The sequence below is a fragment of the Bombina bombina genome, chromosome 7 (assembly GCF_027579735.1).
Source record: "Bombina bombina isolate aBomBom1 chromosome 7, aBomBom1.pri, whole genome shotgun sequence".
NCBI classification, from domain to species: Eukaryota; Metazoa; Chordata; class Amphibia; order Anura; family Bombinatoridae; genus Bombina; species Bombina bombina.
In genome coordinates this window covers 94,824,808-94,844,596 of record NC_069505.1, presented here as the reverse complement: position 1 = coordinate 94,844,596, position 19,789 = coordinate 94,824,808, and the positions used below count along the sequence as shown (strand labels likewise).

The window sequence follows — 19,789 nt, the reverse complement described above, 5'->3', positions numbered from 1 at the left end:
TCCCCAAGACCTGTTGCCATGATACCACATACCTTTGCGACCCTATTTTTATGCACACACACCACACACTCATAGAACACACAACACTCATACAACACACACACTCTCCCTCATACAACACACATCGCTCACACTCCTAAGCTGTCATCAGTCTACCTAGGGTTTCTAGCAATGCTATACACACACCACACGCACACACACTCATACAACACACACACACTCATACACCACACATACACCACACATACACCACACCACACATACACACTCATACACCACACACTCATACAACATACGTCACACACTCATACAACATACGTCACACACTCATACAACATACGTCACACACTCATACAACATACGTCACACACTCATACAACATACGTCACACACTCATACAAAACACCACACACACTCATACAAAACACCACACACACTCATACAAAACACCACACACACTCATACAAAACACCACACACACTCATACAAAACACACACACACACACACACACTCATACAAAACACACACACACACACACACACTCATACAAAACACACACACACACTCATACAAAACACACACACACACTCATACAAAACACACACACACACTCATACAAAACACACACACACACTCATACAAAACACACACACACACTCATACAAAACACACACACACACTCATACAAAACACACACACACACTCATACAAAACACACACACACACTCATACAAAACACACACACACACTCATACAAAACACACACACACACTCATACAAAACACACACACACCAATACAACATACGTCACACACTCATACAAAACACGTCACACACTCATACAAAACACGTCACACACTCATACAAAACACGTCACACACTCATACAAAACACGTCACACACTCATACAAAACACGTCACACACTCATACAAAACACGTCACACACTCATACAAAACACGTCACACACTCATACAAAACACGTCACACACTCATACAAAACACGTCACACACTCATACAAAACACGTCACACACTCATACAAAACACGTCACACACTCATACAAAACACGTCACACACTCATACAAAACACGTCACACACTCATACAAAACACGTCACACACTCATACAAAACACGTCACACACTCATACAAAACACGTCACACACTCATACAAAACACGTCACACACTCATACAAAACACGTCACACACTCATACAAAACACGTCACACACTCATACAAAACACGTCACACACTCATACAAAACACGTCACACACTCATACAAAACACGTCACACACTCATACAAAACACACACAAACACACACACACTCATACAAAACACACACACACATACAACACACACACACTCATACAACACACACACACTCATACAACACACACACACTCATACAACACACACACACACAACACACGTCACACACTCATACAACACACGTCACACACTCATACACCACACGTCACACACTCATACACCACACGTCACACACTCATACACCACACGTCACACACTCATACACCACACGTCACACACTCATACACCACACGTCACACACTCATACACCACACGTCACACACTCATACACCACACGTCACACACTCATACACCACACGTCACACACTCATACACCACACGTCACACACTCATACACCACACGTCACACACTCATACACCACACGTCACACACTCATACACCACACGTCACACACTCATACACCACACGTCACACACTCATACACCACACGTCACACACTCATACACCACACGTCACACACTCATACACCACACGTCACACACTCATACAAAATACGTCACACACTCATACAAAATACGTCACACACTCATACAAAATACGTCACACACTCATACAAAATACGTCACACACTCATACAAAATACGTCACACACTCATACAAAATACGTCACACACTCATACAAAATACGTCACACACTCATACAAAATACGTCACACTCATACAAAATACGTCACACTCATACAAAATACGTCACACACTCATACAAAATACGTCACACACAACACACATCGCTCATACTCCTAAGCTGCTATCAATCTACCTAGGGTTTCTAGCAATGCTATACATAAATACAAATACTGCTGCAATAGACACGTGGAAGCTCCTATCAGCATACCTGCTTTATCTTAATCATGAACATTTTAATTTTGACTTTAATGGTCTCTTTAATGTAATCAAGCTAACATGACACTTGCCATTATTATTGTGATGATGATGATAGAAAATTTTGGTCCACAATTTCAATTACATATGTGAGAATAATTGTATTCCAAACAAATTAGCAGAAAAGGCATTCAAGGACAGTTCTGGAACTCACCAGTGTAAGCTGCCTGCATTTTAGGCTCATTGGTAGTAGCCAGACTACCAGGCTTTGGCGTTTGGCTAAGCATCTCGCCACTGCCGAGGAGTGGGAGGCTCCCCTGCATTCCAAAGGACACTGTGGGCTCACTTACAGGGGCATAGGTAGGAAACATAGGGGGAAGCGGTAACAGAGGCAGGGTTTGTGGGAACACCTGTGCAAAGAAAAGCAAAGACATATAAGAACTGGCAGATAACATACAAAAACAGAGAAAAGATCACCTAGTAATTACAGGATTTTTCTGCAGTTAACATGCTAGGTGAGCGTGTGTTAGGTGAGTTTTTAAAATAATAACACACTGCTGCAATTGTGTTTTAAATTGCCAAATTTCAGACACCACTTATCTTATTAGGAGGAGCCAACTATTAATGAAGCGGATTACACTTGCCACTTTTATTAGCAAAATAGCTATAGTTTTGTGGTTTAATATCTTATGTCTGCTGAAGTCAATTAGGTACAAAAATGTGGTTAGACTTGTGAATGTCAGACTGTGCACTTTAAAGTGCCATAAAATATTTTGAGCTATGCGCATATTATAAAAAGGGTCAACTGAGGTGTGTGAAAAACAAAAAAGCTTATAAGTATTTTAATAAAAATCTGCAAAATTACTTACATTTTAGTGTTGTCAAGTGCAGCTTGCTCCACCCCCCTTATCAGTGTCCTACTTCAAACCTTGTGCTATTATATAACAAAATGTGCATGTGAGAATAATTACTTATGCAAACAAGAAGGGGTTGAGGAGGGACAGCAGGTACTGCTATTGTTTGTTGCCAAGAGGCTTGCTCGTTTCCATAATAATAATGTCACATGCTTTGTGAAAGGTTCAGCATTATACTGTGCACTGCTTTAGTCAGGTGTCATGTGACTCTGTCCCCTACAGTACACGTGTGCATTCTGCAGAAGCTATGGCCTCGAAAGCACCTTCTATATATGGAAATGTCTAGGGGGGAGCTTGCTGCAAATAATAGAAAAACTATACAAGAGTGTAGTAATAGAGTGCGCCAGAAAAATCCAGATCCCAATCAAATAGCAAAAAAAAAAAAGCTAATTTTGTAGGACAACTGCAATATTGTGTGAATGAAAAAGTAACAAAGTGTGACAAAAATATAATGAAAATATAAAAATATAATAGCTAAATGAAAAACCAAAAAAAATGTTTTTCTTTCAAGTAAAGGTTAGTGACATTTAAATTCAATATCTGTATAAAAAGGAAAAGTTTATCATGCTTATCATGAAAAGTCCCAAAGATGATTGTGAGCGATGTCTCAAAATGTGGGTGTTTTAAACGGTGAATGTAGACTCCGGTGCAATGGTGGTATCTAAGTGCAATAGGCTGCTGGTCTTGAAACTGTGTGATCAGTCAGTGTAGCTAGAAAATGAACAAAGAAAGACAGCGCCTTATAGTGCAGGTAAGTTTCGTAAGTTGGGGTCACAGAGAAAAAACAAACAGTTGTAGATATACTCACAAGAGTACTGGCACTCTTATGTAAAGAAGTGCGAATAGGCAGACTGACATTCAGCAGCAGTCAGTACGCTGGAACGGATGGCATCTAAACTTCAAAGACGCAGCTGTGGGCTCTCCTCCACAAGCAGAAGGGAATCGTCTGGATCAGCACTGTGTTAGAAAGTGCAGCTTCCACTGCGTATAGCTTCTACTGGAGGCTGAAAATTACCAGCGATGTCACAACAGTAATAAAAAACGTTTAGTTAATCTGAGGAAACGGCCAGGAGCTTGCGGCCGAGAAACGCGTTTAAGCTCACAAAATAAATTGTTCTTAGTTCTTATCCAGAAGCCTTGTCATTCGGCTTTTTTATTTATATACCCTGTTGTTTCTGCAAGGGTATTCTTATAAATACAGTTTTTATTACTGTTGTGACATCGCTGGTAATGTTCAGCCTCCAGTAGAAGCTATACGCAGTGAAAGCTGCACTAACACAGTGCTGATCCAGACGATTCCCTTCTGCTTGTGGAGGAGAGCCCACAGCTGCGTCTTTGAAGTTTGGATGCCATCCGTTCCAGGGTACTGACTGCTGCTGAATGTCAGTCTGCCTATTTGCACTTCTTTACATAAGAGTGCCAGTACTCTTGTGAGTATATTTACAACTGTTTGTTTTTTCTCTGTGACCCCAGCTTACGAAACTTACCTGCACTATGAGGCGCTGTCTTTCTTTGTTCATTTGCTGCAAATAAAACTATTCCTGAATTAAAGGGGTTAAAGTAGAAACCGTTATGCAGTTAAGCTTTGGATGCATTATATATTTAGAAACTTATGCTAGTGCATACTGTTTTATGTCCCTTTAATAATCAGAACAGGAAAACCCAAAATTTTAGTTAAATTACAGGAAAAGGGGGCAAAATAAATAAAAAAGCATATTGCAAAGATTTTTTTAACTACACATACACATTTATATTGCAATACGAAAGTGTTTACAGTACATTTAGAACACAACTTTCTATAGTCTGAAAGCTACATATTCTGACTAATGCGCAGTATATTTCTATGATATTATAAAAGCTTATAAACACTGAGGACCAATGGAATTTACTCTTGGACTTGCTTATGGCTAGCAGTAAGCAGCTGAACGAGTTTTATAGTAAGATCTATCCGACTCATGTGATGCTAATTTGTTGTTTAAACTGCTGATTTATCAATTAATCTAAATGTTTAGCTACAATCTATTTAAACTGTACAATTATCTCTTAGTAGAATTATCTATCTCAAGTAATTGTCTAATTTTATCTATTTATCTGTTAAAAAACAGAATATGATTGTTACAGGAACATTCTAGTGCAGAACATTGTATGCCCAATTTGTTAGAGCATGTCATTTTTGCCTTACTATTCCTAGACCACTATGGGTTTCTATTACTGCAAAGCAGTTTAACACGTAGGCAAAGTCTCACTTGGAGCTCCCAACAGAAGATGGCAAGTGACTAGCAGCCATGTAATAATGTATAGGGGTTAAACGCACAGGGCTAGATTAAGTGTGCCACTCAACTGTTGCACGCAAGCTATATTGGGTTTATTGCGGCTGTTTGTGTGAAAGTTGCCGAAGTAAAAGCATTCACTTGAGCGCAATTGAAATTAACTTGCGTCGAGTTAGCGTGACTTCAGAGCTCTCGTTAACTATTATGATCGAAAAGAAAGTTTCACAAAAATACATTAAAAAAATGTAGTTACACTCATAACACCACAATCTAATAAAATTATTAAAAAAAAATTGCAATCAAAAAGTTATAAGGGCTCAAAGATATGAGGTCTCAGGCAGGCAAAGGGCTTTAACATAGAGATACATACATATACATGTCTAAATATGGATATATATGTGTGTACATATGTATTTAAATGTGTACATATGTATTTACAGACAGATATATCCAGATAAACATAAGTACATATGTACACACACATATATATAAGTGCATTGGAGCCCTTTGCAGTCATATAGCTGAAAACGTGTAAAATCGTATTTATGCAATATTCACATTTAATAAAGTGTTAAAATATGTATTTAATGTAAATATTTCACATTCCAATGTCCTTCGCAGAGAGAAATATGTATTTATAAATAGACATTCCTATATATCTGTATATATCTATATATAATCATCTAAATATATAGGTATAGATATACATTTTACCAAAGTACCATTATATATATATATATATATATATATATATATATATATATATATATATATATATATATATATATATTCTCAATTAAATAAAACATTCTGCTATGTGAAGAAGATTGGAATGTGAAATATTCATATTTTCATGTTGGGTTAGCGCACACGAGAAAACGCGATCGGGTTTGCGAGCGAGTATGGTGCTACGTTTCTCCCTCCATTGACTTTTGGGGGAATGTATTGATCGCAATATTGTAACTTCGGCTTTTTACGTGTGTTGGGCTAGGGCATGAGCGAAAACTTGTTACTCTCACCTTGTAATATTTTTTGCGCCGGTATCAGATGCGTGCTAAAAAATGAAGTCTAGCGATGTTACTGTGTGAGCGGGAGAGCTAAATAGCGTTCCACTTTTAATCTAGCCCACAGTAAACTAGGATCAGTAAAGAAAACATTACAAGTGCAAACAAATGACAGCATTCATTTTTGCATTAGAATGCCCTTTAGGTGAATGTCTAATTCTGGTCACTTTTTCTATGTCTAACACAAAAAGCATCTTATCAAATCTTATCAAAATCAAAGACAGGAGACATGGGTAACTTCTAAACAATGTCATAATAGAAGCTAATCCAAATGTACAACTGTGAAAGATATTTATACAGACAAAGCAAACAAATTCTAATTAATGAAACTCTCCTAGTCTCAGATTAGAAGGAAATTGATGCCAACATGTAGCCCAAATTAAAAGAGTGGCAATAAAATGCCTGCCGTTCAGCTACTCGGGTAATAGCCAAAGAAAAAAAACTTTCTTTAATGTAAAATTCCAGAAAGAGGCTTCCCATGATGGTTCAAAAGTCACGTAAACTTCTAGAACAAGACATAAATTCCTTCAAGGCACTAACGGCTTATGTCTAAACTGTATAGCAGTAACCACTTCAAAAGAAATGCTTTTTCAAAGGTTTAGCTAAGTCCAATTCAGTAATGAGACTTGGACCACTGGAACCGATGAGCAGAACTTATCCCAAAATAACAGGCTGCAGAAACTTTCTCAAATGGAACTGATCAGCTGACAATTCATCTGATGCTGGACTTGTATATTAGGATGAAAGGAGTCTGTATATAAAGGCAGTCACGGTATGTCTACAGTCAGCCTAAAAAAAGGGGGAACCAGTAATAACCAGACATGATCATGGTCGAGGATTCAGTCACTTCTTGATGACTCTTTCAAATAACAGAAACAATGAAAGTGGTGTAGGGAAAACATAGGCTAGATGAAACTCTTGCTAAAGGCATTTAATGTGTCTACAAGAGAAAACCAAATAAACCTCCCCAGTGCTGGGTATGATAATGAAAAAGAAAATGTATGCTTACCTGATAAATTTGTTTCTTTTTAGACACAATGAGTCCACGGATTTCATCCTTACTTGTGGGATATTCACCTCCTGGTCAGAAGGAGGAGGCAAAGAGCACCACAGCAGAGCTGTTAAATAGCTCCTCCTTTCCCTCCCACTCCAGTCATTCGACCGAAGTTAGGAAGAGAAAGGAAAAGCCAAGGTGCAGAGGTGTCTGAAGTTTACAAAAATGAATAACCTGTCTCAGAGAACAGGGCGGGCCGTGGACTCATCGTGTCTAAAAAGAAACAAATTTATCAGGTAAGCATACATTTTCTTTTCTTTTTAAAGACACGATGAGTCCACGCATTTCATCCTTACTTGTGGGATACAATACCAAAGCTAGAGTACACGGAAGATAAGGGATGGACAAGACAGGGAACCTAAACGGAAGGCACCACTGCTTGAAGAACCTTTCTCCCAAAAACAGCCTCAGCCGAAGCAAAGGTATCAAATTTGTAGAATTTAGAACAAGTGTGAAGAGAGGACCAAGTTGCAGCCTTGCAAATCTGTTCAATAGAAGCAGAATTTTTGAATGCTCATGAGGAAGCCACAGCCCTCGTGGAATGAGCCGTAGCTCTCCCTGGAGGCTGCTGTCCAGCAGTCCCATATGCAAAACGTATGATACTCTTCAGTCAAAGAGAAAGGGAAGCAGCCGTAGCTTTCTGTCCCGTGCGTTTTCTTGAGAAAACAACAAAGAAGAAGGCTGAAGACAGTTCTTAGTCGCCTGCAGGTAAAACCTTAAAGCACTGACCACGTCCAAATAGCGCAGAAGTCTTTACCTTCTGAAAAAAGGATTAGGACAAAAGAAAAGAACAACAATTTCCTGATTATTGTTCCGATCAGAAAACCACCTTAGGAAGAAATCCTAATGTAGTACGTAGAACTACCTTATCTGCATGGAAAATAAGATAAGGAGACTGATACTGTAATGTTGAGAGCTCTGAGACTCTCCATTAAATGAACAGTACCCGTGGAAAGAGTTAAACTCTCAACCAGGAGTGGTAGCCACTAAGCTACGCCAGAGAGCAACAAGAAATAAAACATTCCCAGATAACATAAGCTCAAACAGAGCATCTTGAAGAACTCTGAGAACTAAATCCAGACTCCATGGAGGAGTAACCGGATTGAACACAGGTCCGATCCCAACCAAGGTCTAACCAAATGATTGTACATCTGGGACATCTGCCAGATGTCTAAGAATAAAATAAATAACGACAGAGATTTGACCCTTTAGGGAAATAGACGATAAACCTTTCTCCAAACCCTCTTGGAGAAAAGCCAAAATTCCAGGAATCCTAACTCTACTCCATGAGAAGCCCAGGGATGCACACCAAAAAACAAAATTTATGCTCACCTGATAAATTTATTTATTTTGCGATGTACCGAGTCCACGGATTCATCCTTACTTGTGGGATATTGTCCTTACTGACAGGAAGTAGCAAAGAGAGCACCACAGCAGAGCTGTCCATATAGCTCCCCTCTTAACTTCACCCCCCAGTCATTCGACCGAAGGCCAAGGAAGAAAAGGAGAAACTATAAGGTGCAGAGGTGACTGAAGTTACATAAAAAAATACTATCTGTCTTGAATAGACAGGGCGGGCCGTGGACTCGGTACATCGCAAAAGAAAGAAATTTATCAGGTAAGCATACATTTTGTTTTCTTTTGCATGATGTACCGATTCCACGGATTCATCCTTACTTGTGGGATACCAATACCAAAGCTTTAGGACATGGATGAAGGGAGGGACAAGACAGAAACCTAAACGGAAGGCACCACTGCTGGCAAAACTTTCTCCCAAAATAGCCTCCGAAGAAGCAATAGTATCAAATTTGTAAAATTTTGAAAAGGTATGAAGCGAAGACCAAGTCGCAACCTTACAAATCTGTTCAACAGAAGCATCATTTTTAAAAGCCCATGTGGAAGCTACCGCTCTAGTAGAATGAGCTGTAATCCTTTCAGGAGGCTGCTGTCCAGCAGTCTCATAAGCCAAACGGATGATGCTTTTCAGCCAAAAGGGAAAGAGAAGTCGCCGTAGCCTTTTGACCCCTACGCTTTCCAGAATAGACAAAAAACAAAAGATGTTTGACGAAAATCTTTGGTTGCCTGCAAGTAAAATTTCAAAGCACGAACCACGTCCAAGTTGTGCAACAGACGTTCCTTCTTACAAGAAGGATTAGGACACAGAGAAGGAACAACAATTTCCTGATTGATATTCCTGTTAGTAACATCCTTAGGTAGGAACCCAGGCTTGGTACGCAAAACCACCTTATCAGCATGGAACACAAGATAAGGTGAGTTACATTGTAATGCAGATAGTTCAGAAACTCTTCGAGCTGAAGAGATAGCAACTAGGAACAAAACTTTCCAAGATAAAAGCTTAATATCTATGGAATGCATGGGTTCAAACGGAACCCCCTGAAGAACTAACTAAATTTAGACTCCATGGCGGAGCAACAGGTTTAAACACAGGCTTAATTCTAGCTAAAGCCTGACAAAAAGCCTGAACGTCTGGAACATCTGCCAGACACTTGTGCAACAAAATAGACAGAGCAGATATCTGTCCCTTTAGGGAACTAGCTGACAATCCGTCTTGGAGAAAAGACAAAATCCTAGGAATCCTGATTTTATTTCAGGAGAAGGCTTTGGATTTGCACCAAAAAAGATAGATTTTCCTGGTAACAGGCTTTCTAGCCTGAATCAAGGTATTTATGACTGACTCAGAGAAACTCCGCTTTGATAGAATCAAGCGTTCAATCTCCAAGCAGTCAGTTGCAGAGAAATTAGATTAGGATGCTTGAATGGACCTTGAATCAGAAAGTCATGTCTCAATGGCAGAGACCATGGTGGAAGAGATGTCCACCAGGTCTGCATACCAAGTCCTGCGTGGCCACGCAGGCGCTATCAAAATCCCTGATGCTCTCTCCTGTTTGATTCTGGCAATCAGACGTGGAAGGAGAGGGAAAGGTGGAAACACATAAGCCAGGTTGAACGACCAGGGCACTGCTAGAGCATCTATCAGTACAGCCTGAGTATCCCTTGACCTGGAGCCGTAACGAGGAAGTTTGGCGTTCTGACGAGACGCCATCAGATCCAATTCTGGTGTGCCCCAATGCCGAACCAGCTGAGCAAACACCTCCGGATGGAGTTCCCACTCCCCCGGATGAAAAGTCTGACGACTTAGAAAATCTGCCTCCCAGTTCTCGACACCTGGGATATAGATCGCTGACAGATGGCAATAGTGAGCTTCTGCCCATTGGATTATCCTTGAGACCATCATCGCTAAGGAACTCTTTGTTCCGCCCTGATGATTGATATAAGCCACAGTCGTGATGTTGTCCAACTGAAACCTGATGAATATGGCCGAAGCCAGCTGAGGCCATGCCTGGAGAGAATTGAATATCGCTCTTAATTCTAGAATATTTATCGGTAGGAGAGCCTCCTCCCAAGTCCACAAACCCTGAGCTTTCAGGGAATCCCAGACTGCACCCAGCCCAGAAGGCTGGCGTCTGTCATCACAATAACCCATTCTGGCCTGCGGAAACACATTCCGTGGGACAGATGATCCTGTGACAACCACCAAAGAAGAGAGTCTCTGGTCTCTTGATCCAGATTTATCTGAGGAGATAAATCTACATAATCCCCATTCCACTGTTTGAGCATACGTAGTTGCAGTGGTCTGAGATGCAAGTGAGCAAACGGAATTATGTCCATTGCCGCTACCATAAGACCGATTACCTCCATACACTGAGCCACTGACGGCCGCGGAATGGAGTGAAAAGCTCGGCAGGTGGACAAAATCTTTGATTTTCTGACCTCTTTCAGAAATATTTTCATGTCCACTGAGTCTATCAGAGTCCCTAGAAATGAAACTCTTGTGAGGGGGGAAAGAGAACTCTTTTTTATGTTCACCTTCCACCCGTGAGATCTTAGAATAGCCAACACTAAGTCCGTGTGAGACTTGGCTAGTTGGAAGGTCGACGCTTGAATTAGAATGTAGTCTAGATAAGGCGCCACTGCTATGCCCCGTGGCCTTAGAACCGCCAGAAGGGACCCTAGCACCTTCGTGAAGATTTGTGGTGCCATGGCCAACCCGAAAGGAAGAGCCACAAACTGATAATGCTTGTCCAGAAAGGGCGAACCTGAGGAACTGGTGATGATCTTTGTGGATAGGAATGTGTAGATACGCATCCTTTAAGTCCACGATGGTCATATATTGACCCTCCTGGATCAATGGTAAGATAGTCCGAATGGTCTCCATCTTGAAGGATGGAACTCTTAGGAATTGGTTTAGGATCTTGAGATCTAGAATTGGTCTGAAGGTTCCCTCCTTTTTGGGAACCCCAAACAGATTGGAGTAGAAACCTTGCCCCTGTTCTGCTTTCGGAACTGGGCAGATCACTCTCATGGTAAAAAGGTCTTCTACACAGCGTAAGAACGCCTCTCTTTTTGTCTGGTTTACAGACAATTGAGAAAGATGGAATCTCCCCCTTGGAGGAGAATCTTTGAAATCTAGAAGATACCCCTGGGTTACAATTTCTACGGCCCAGGAGTCCTGAACATCTCTTGACCAGGCCTGAGCAAAGAGAGAGAGTCTGCCCCTACTAGATCCGGTCCCGGATCGGGGGCTACCCCTTCATGCTGTCTTAGTGGCAGCAGCAGGCTTTTTGGCCTGTTTACCCTTGTTCCAAGCCTGGTTAGGTCTCCAGGTTGGTTTGGATTGAGCAAAGTTCCCCTCTTGCTTTGCAGCAGGGGAAGCGGAAGCGGGACCACCCTTGAAGTTTCGAAAGGAACGAAAATTATTTTGTTTGGTCCTTGTCTTATTCGACTTATCTTGAGGGAGGGCAGGACCCTTCCCCCCAGTGATGTCCGAAATGATCTCTTTCAGTGCAGGCCCGAATAGGGTCTTACCTTTGAAAGGGATGGTCAAAAGCTTAGATTTAGATGACACATCAGCTGACCAGGACTTAAGCCATAACGCTCTACACGCTAAAATGGCAAAACCTGAATTCTTAGCCGCTAATTTAGCAAGATGAAAAGCGGCGTCTGTAATAAAAGAATTAGCCAATTTAAGAGAGTTAATTCTGACCATAATATCATCTAGTGGGGTCTCCATCTGAAGAGTTTCTTCTAGAGCCTCAAACCAAAAGGAAGCCACAGTGGTTACAGGAAAAATGCATGCTATAGGTTGAAGAAGAAAACCTTGATGAACAAAAAATTTCTTTAGGAGACCCTCTAATTTTTTATCCATAGGATCAATGAAAGCACAACTGTCTTCAATAGGTATAGTTGTACGCTTATGAAATGAAGATAATCCAGCACTGGCTTAGAACCCCAAGGTAGAGGGTACTCCTTTGGAGTGACTGCCACACTCCCAGCAATAGAGTATGAAAAAGAAAAATAAGGGTAACACCTCTTGTTAAAAATCCCAAAATTTTTATTAGACAGGATCAGACACAGAACACCACAACGTTTCGGGTCAGTACCCCTTAGTCATGTGATAACAAACACACACACCACACCTGTTTAAATAGGCTTGGCCAGGTAATTGTTTCTTCATATTAACTCTTTCAATTCTTTATAATGACAATGGCCCATTAGTATTAATGCTATACTGACCCCTACTGGTCAAGGGTGGCGTGACATGCAAAATTAAAACAAAAACAAACTTGAAATATAAGGAAGCCTCAAGAAAATATTTACATGTTTACATTGTCCAATTAGGATAATATACAGACATAAAAGAAATTGCAACATGTTATAAAATGTATATTTACATTATATTTCATTCTGCAAAGCTGGAAAAGATCAACATCTTTCTAAATCTAAAATAGATTAAATCAAATAACAAGAAGGGACTGTCCCTTTTTTTTAAAGATAGTGACTATCTCAAATTAAAAGATGTCTATATATGAAGAGGAACAGAGAGTGATAACTCCAATAGGATTCCCGTTGTTTCAGTAACAGAGTCCTGTTACCGCCCCGCCTTGGGGTCTTAACGTGGTCGATGACTTGGAAGCGAAGTTGGCTCACATGATGCCCTGCTTGCAAAAAGTGATATGCTACTGGGGCAGTCAATACCTTGCACCTGATATTACTTTTATGCTCCGTGATGCGGTCCCCTACCCGTCTAGTGGACTCGCCCACATAGGCTCGCCCACACGGACACTTTATCAGATAGATTACAAAGTTAGTGTTGCAGGTGTAATAATCCTTGAATTTGAATTTATACCCAGTTTGAGGATGTACAAAGTGTGGACTTTTGATGATAGAACTACAGTTAACACAGCTCAAACAGGGAAAACAGCCCAAATTCTTTTTAGTAATGTATCCTTGTTGGGGTGATCTGCCAGAGCCCACATCAGCCTTAACAAGTGAATCTTTCAGACTCTTATTCCTTTTGTATGCTGGCATTGGGCAATGGCAGAACTCCTCAACATTGGGTATACAATTTTGTAGAATGGGCCAGTGTTTGTGAATTATTCAAGTGATTTGCTGACTTTGTCTGCAATAGCCAGAGACAAAAAACAATCTTTTTTCCTTATCATGAGAGGATTTGGTTTTGAATAGCGTGTCTCTATCAATGGCAGCCACTGTCTGTATAGTGTCATGTACCAATTTCGTGGGATAGCCTGTTTGAATAAATTTGTCCCCCATCTCAGATAGTCTAGTCATAGATTTATCAGGATCATCTACAATCCTTTTAACAAGAAGCATTTGGCTTTGTGGAAGTGATTTTACAAGGGGTAGTGGATGAGCACTGTCATAGTGAAGAAGGCTATTTCTGTCAGTTGCTTTTCTAAATAGGTCAGTTGTAAAACCCATACCTTGTTTGGTCACAGTGACATCCAAGAAGTCAATACTGAATTCACTCCACACAAGTTTAAATTGTATATTGTTAGTAGAATGATTTAAATCAGTTACAAATGATTCCAGGGCCCCAACGTCAGCCAGCCAAAGCTCAAAGATATCATCGATGTAGCGCCACCAAGTGGCGCCACACCGACGATATTCCGGGTGTTCAAAAACACATTTCTCCTCAAAAAGATTCATAAAAATGTTGGCATAATTGGGGGCGACGTTGGAGCCCATGGCTGTTCCCTGCTGTTGCATGTAAAACTGATCCTCGAATAGGAAGTAGTTGCTGTACAAGATAATTTCCAGCAATTGCAGAATGAAAGAAATCTCAGGGATAGAATATAAACCACTTGAGTGTAAGGCACTATTTACAGCTCCGACCCCACCAGCATGTGATATAGATGTATAAAGGCTGGTGACGTCAAGGCTGAAGAGTATCGCCTTGTCTGTGGGTAATGTTAGATCATGAATTTTGGTCAGGAAGTCATTAGTATCCTTTGGACTGGGGGAAGGGAAATTGAATGCCACTTTTGTATCTAATGGTGTTGCAACTCCTGTAACTGCTCAAAATATTGTTAATCCTGTATTTAATCACTCACTCAAAATAGGTGATTTGGGCTTGAGAAATAAAAGTGTGTTTTATCCACAACACACTCACCATGGCATAGAAACGATTGAGCAATTGGTTTTATCAGATTTAAATAAATTGCAGCAACATATGCATACACAGAAATTAAAGGGACATGTACATAAGGGTAATTTTTCCAAAAGAGATTATCAAGCTTTGAACAGCCTTAGGAAGAACAAAAACATCATTTTGAAGCCGGCTGATAAGGGCGGTGCTACCGTTGTTCTTAATAAGTCTGATTATAAGCAGGAAATTCACCGTCAGCTCAGTGATCAGTCTGTATATAGCACTATCTCATACAATCCTGTCTTTAAATTAAAACAAGAGATAAAGATGGTGATTGACACTGCTCTGAAGTTGAATATCATTGATAAAAAAACTAATCAGTTTTTACAGGTAAAGGATCCTGTCACTCCTGTGATGTATATCCTCCCTAAGATTCATAAGTCCATGACTGCTCCACCTGGTCGCCCCATTGTGGCAGGTACCAATTCAATTTTTTCTAATATAGCTATTTATCTTGATAAAATTTTGAGACCAATGGTGGAGCAGTCGTGCACTTTTTTAAAGGATACTAATGACTTCCTGACCAAAATTCATGATCTAACATTACCCACAGACAAGGCGATACTCTTCAGCCTTGACGTCACCAGCCTTTGTACATCTATATCACATGCTGGTGGGGTCGGAGCTGTAAATAGTGCCTTACACTCAAGTGGTTTATATTCTATCCCTGAGATTTCTTTCATTCTGCAATTGCTGGAAATTATCTTGTACAACAACTACTTCCTATTCGAGGATCAGTTTTACATGCAACAGCAGGGAACAGCCATGGGCTCCAACGTCGCCCCCAATTATGCCAACATTTTTATGAATCTTTTTGAGGAGAAATTTGTTTTTGAACACCCGGAATATCGTCGGTGTGGCGCCACTTGGTGGCGCTACATCGATGATATCTTTGGGCTTTGGCTGGGTGACGTTGGGGCCCTGGAATCATTTGTAACTGATTTAAATCATTCTACTAACAATATACAATTTAAACTTGTGTGGAGTGAATTCAGTATTGACTTCTTGGATGTCACTGTGACCAAACAAGGTATGGGTTTTACAACTGACCTATTTAGAAAAGCAACTGACAGAAATAGCCTTCTTCACTATGACAGTGCTCATCCACTACCCCTTGTAAAATCACTTCCACGAAGCCAAATGCTTCGTGTTAAAAGGATTGTAGATGATCCTGATAAATCTATGACTAGACTATCTGAGATGGGGGACAAATTTATTAAAAGAGGCTATCCCACGAAATTGGTACATGACACTATACAGACAGTGGCTGCCATTGATAGAGACACGCTATTCAAAACCAAATCCTCTCATGATAAGGAAAAGAGATTGTTTTTTGTCTCTGGCTATTGCAGACAAAGTCAGCAAATCACTCGAATAATTTGCAAACACTGGCACATTCTACAAAATTGTATACCCAATGTTGAGGAGTTCTGCCATTGCCCAATGCCAGCATACAAACGGAATAAGAGTCTGAAAGATTCACTTGTTAAGGCTGATGTGGGCTCTGGCAGATCACCCCAAAAAGGATACATTACTAAAAAGAATTTGGGCTGTTTTCCCTGTTTGAGCTGTGTTAACTGTAGTTCTATCATCAAAAGTCCACACTTTGTACATCCTCAAACCGGGTATAAATTCAAATTCAAGGATTATTACACCTGCAACACTAACTTTGTAATCTATCTGATAAAGTGTCCGTGTGGGCGAGCCTATGTGGGCGAGTCCACTAGACGGGTAGGGGACCGCATCACGGAGCATAAAAGTAATATCAGGTGCAAGGTATTGACTGCCCCAGTAGCATACCACTTTTTGCAAGCAGGGCATCATGTGAGCCAACTTCGCTTCCAAGTCATCGACCACGTTAAGACCCCAAGGCGGGGCGGTAACAGGACTCTGTTACTGAAACAACGGGAATCCTATTGGATTTTTAAGTTGGATACCTTGGAACCGAAGGGAATGAACCGTGAAATTGATTGGTCTATTATCTATTGATGCCGTTTGCCCCTCTTTACATGGATGTATAGCATATATATATATGTATTTATATGCGCATAAATGTCTATACATAGATATGAAAAATTCTTCATTTTGAGGTTCAATGAGTTATCACTCTCTGCTCCTCTTTATATATAGACATCCTTTAATTTAAGATAGAGTCATTATTAACAAAAAAAGGGGACAGTCATTTTGAGGTTCAATGAGTTATCACTCTCTGTTCCTCTTCATATATAGACATCTTTTTAATTTGAGATAGTCACTATCTTTAAAAAAAAGGGACAGTCCCTTCTTGTTATTTGATTTAATCTATTTTAGATTTAGAAAGATGTTGATCTTTTCCAGCTTTGCAGAATAAAATATAATGTAAATATACATTTTATAACATGTTGCAATTTCTTTTATGTCTGTATATTATCCTAATTGGACAATGTAAACATGTAAATATTTTCTTGAGGCTTCCTTATATTTCAAGTTTGTTTTTGTTTTAATTTTGCATGTCACGCCACCCTTGACCAGTAGGGGTCAGTATAGCATTAATACTAATGGGCCATTGTCATTATAAAGAATTGAAAGAGTTAATATGATGAAACAATTACCTGGCCAAGCCTATTTAAACAGGTGTGGTGTGTGTGTTTGTTATCACATGACTAAGGGGTACTGACCCCGAAACGTTGTGGTGTTCTGTGTCTGATCCTGTCTAATAAAAATTTTGGGATTTTTAACAAGAGGTGTTACCCTTATTTTTATTTTTCATACTCTATAGTTGTACGCTTAGCCAAGGTAGAAATAGCTCCCTCCACCATAGGGACTGTCTGCCATGAGTCCTTTATGGTGTCAGAAATGGGAAACATTTTCTTAAAAACAGGAGGGGGAGAGAACGGAATACCTGGTCTATCCCACTCCTTAGTAACAATGTCCGAAATCCTTTTAGGGACTGGAAAAACATCAGTGTAAACAGGAACCTCTAAATATTTGTCCATTTTACACAATTTTTCTGGAACTACAATAGGGTCACAATCATCCAGAGTCGCTAAAACCTCCCTGAGCAATAAGCGGTGGTGTTCTAGCTTAAATTTAAATGCCGTCATATCTGAATCTGTCTGAGGGAACATCTTTCCTGAATCAGAAATCTCTCCCTCAGACAGCAAATCCCTTATCCCTACTTCAGAACATTGTGAGGGAATATTGGATACGGCCACTAAAGCGTCAGAAGGCTAAGCATTTGTTCTTAACCCAGAGCTACTGCGCTTCCCTTGCAACACAGGCAGTTTAGATAAAACCTATGTGAGGGTAGTATTCATAACTGAAGCCATATCTTGCAAGGTGAAAGAATTAGACGCACTAGAAGTACTTGGCGTCGCTTGTGCGGGCGTTACTGGTTGTGACACTTGGGGAGAACTAGATGGCAAAACCGGATTTCCTTCTGTCTGAGAATCATCTAATGCCAAACTTTTATAAGTCAAAATATGATGTTTGCAATTTATAGACATATCAGTACAAGTGGGACACATTCTAAGAGGGGGTTCCACAATGGCTTCTAAACAAATTGAGCAATGAGTTTCCTCAGTATCAGACATGTTTAACAGACCAGTAATAAAGCAAGCAAGCTTGGAAAACACTTTATTTAATGAAAAAAACACAATTTGCAAAAACGGTACTGTGCCTTTAAGAGAAAAAAAGGCATACACAAACTGCAAAACAGGTTAAAATTGCTTCAATTTTTCTGAAATTTTAACAGTGTACCCACTAAGCTTTAGAAAGATTGCACCACAAGTAAATAAGCAATAAACCCCCAAATGAAAAAAACGGATTGAAATTTGTCTAAAACCGGTTAAAAACCCCTATAAGCACCTTGCCACAGCTCTGCTATGGCCCTACCTGTCCTTAGGAACGATAATATGGGGTTAAAGCTTTGAATAGGCCCTCAGAAGATTAATAGGACCTCAGGAGAAGTTGCTTGCTGCTTGTCTGTATAACTAAATACAGGCCCCGCCAACCTCACTCGATGTTGCTGGGGCCTACACAAATCTAACAAACCTAGTTTGAAAACCATGTGGGTTATAACAACCCTAAAAAGCCAAATGACCCCTCAAGCAATCCCATAAACAAAAAAACGTTACTCCCAGAAGACACAAACGTTTGTCCCAATTTTTCATAAACAAACTGAGTGCCCAAAAAACTTAGCCCTTTATGCAAGCTAGTAAAGCCTCTTTCACACTAGGATTACTGCTTCCCCTTCCCCTAATGGGGATACTGTCAGCCTTTCTGAGTTAACAGTCTCTGCAGAAAAATGACTGAACATACCTCATTGCTGTATAGTAAGAACCATTCCTCACACTGAAGTTTTCCTGTACTCCTCAGCTTCTGTGGGAACAGCAGTGGACCTTAGTTACAAATGCTAAGATCATCATCCTCCAGGCAGAAATCTTCGTCTATGTCCTGCCTGAGAGTAAATAGTACAACACCGGTACCATTTAAAAATAAACTCTTGATTGAAGATAAAATAAAAACAGTTTAACACCTCTTCTCTTTACCCTTCCTGCTTAGAGCCAGCAAAGAGACTGGGGGGTGGAGTTAAGGGGGGAGCTATATGGACATCTCTGCTGTGGTGCTCTCTTTGCTACTTCCTGTCAGGAAGGACAATATCCCACAAGTAAGGATGAATCCGTGGATTCGGTACATCATGCAAAAGAAAAGATATTAACGCCATATCTTTGGACAAATTTGTCCAGAACAGGCTTACTAGCCTGAGACATGGTCACAATGATCGAGTTAGAAAAACGTTGCTTGGATAATATTAATTGTT

General features: G+C 40.2%; 1 protein-coding gene across 2 annotated transcripts in view; it reads right to left on the bottom strand.

The window, feature by feature from the left end:
• PHRF1 (PHD and ring finger domains 1) overlaps positions 1 to 19,789 on the bottom strand; it is a 247,004-nt gene that overhangs the window by 21,048 nt on the left and 206,167 nt on the right. For both annotated transcript variants that reach the window (XM_053720192.1, XM_053720193.1), the window contains exon 17: positions 2,373 to 2,568. In XM_053720192.1, coding sequence (XP_053576167.1) covers positions 2,373 to 2,568 — 196 coding nt within the window. The remainder of the gene's footprint in view (positions 1 to 2,372; positions 2,569 to 19,789) is intronic.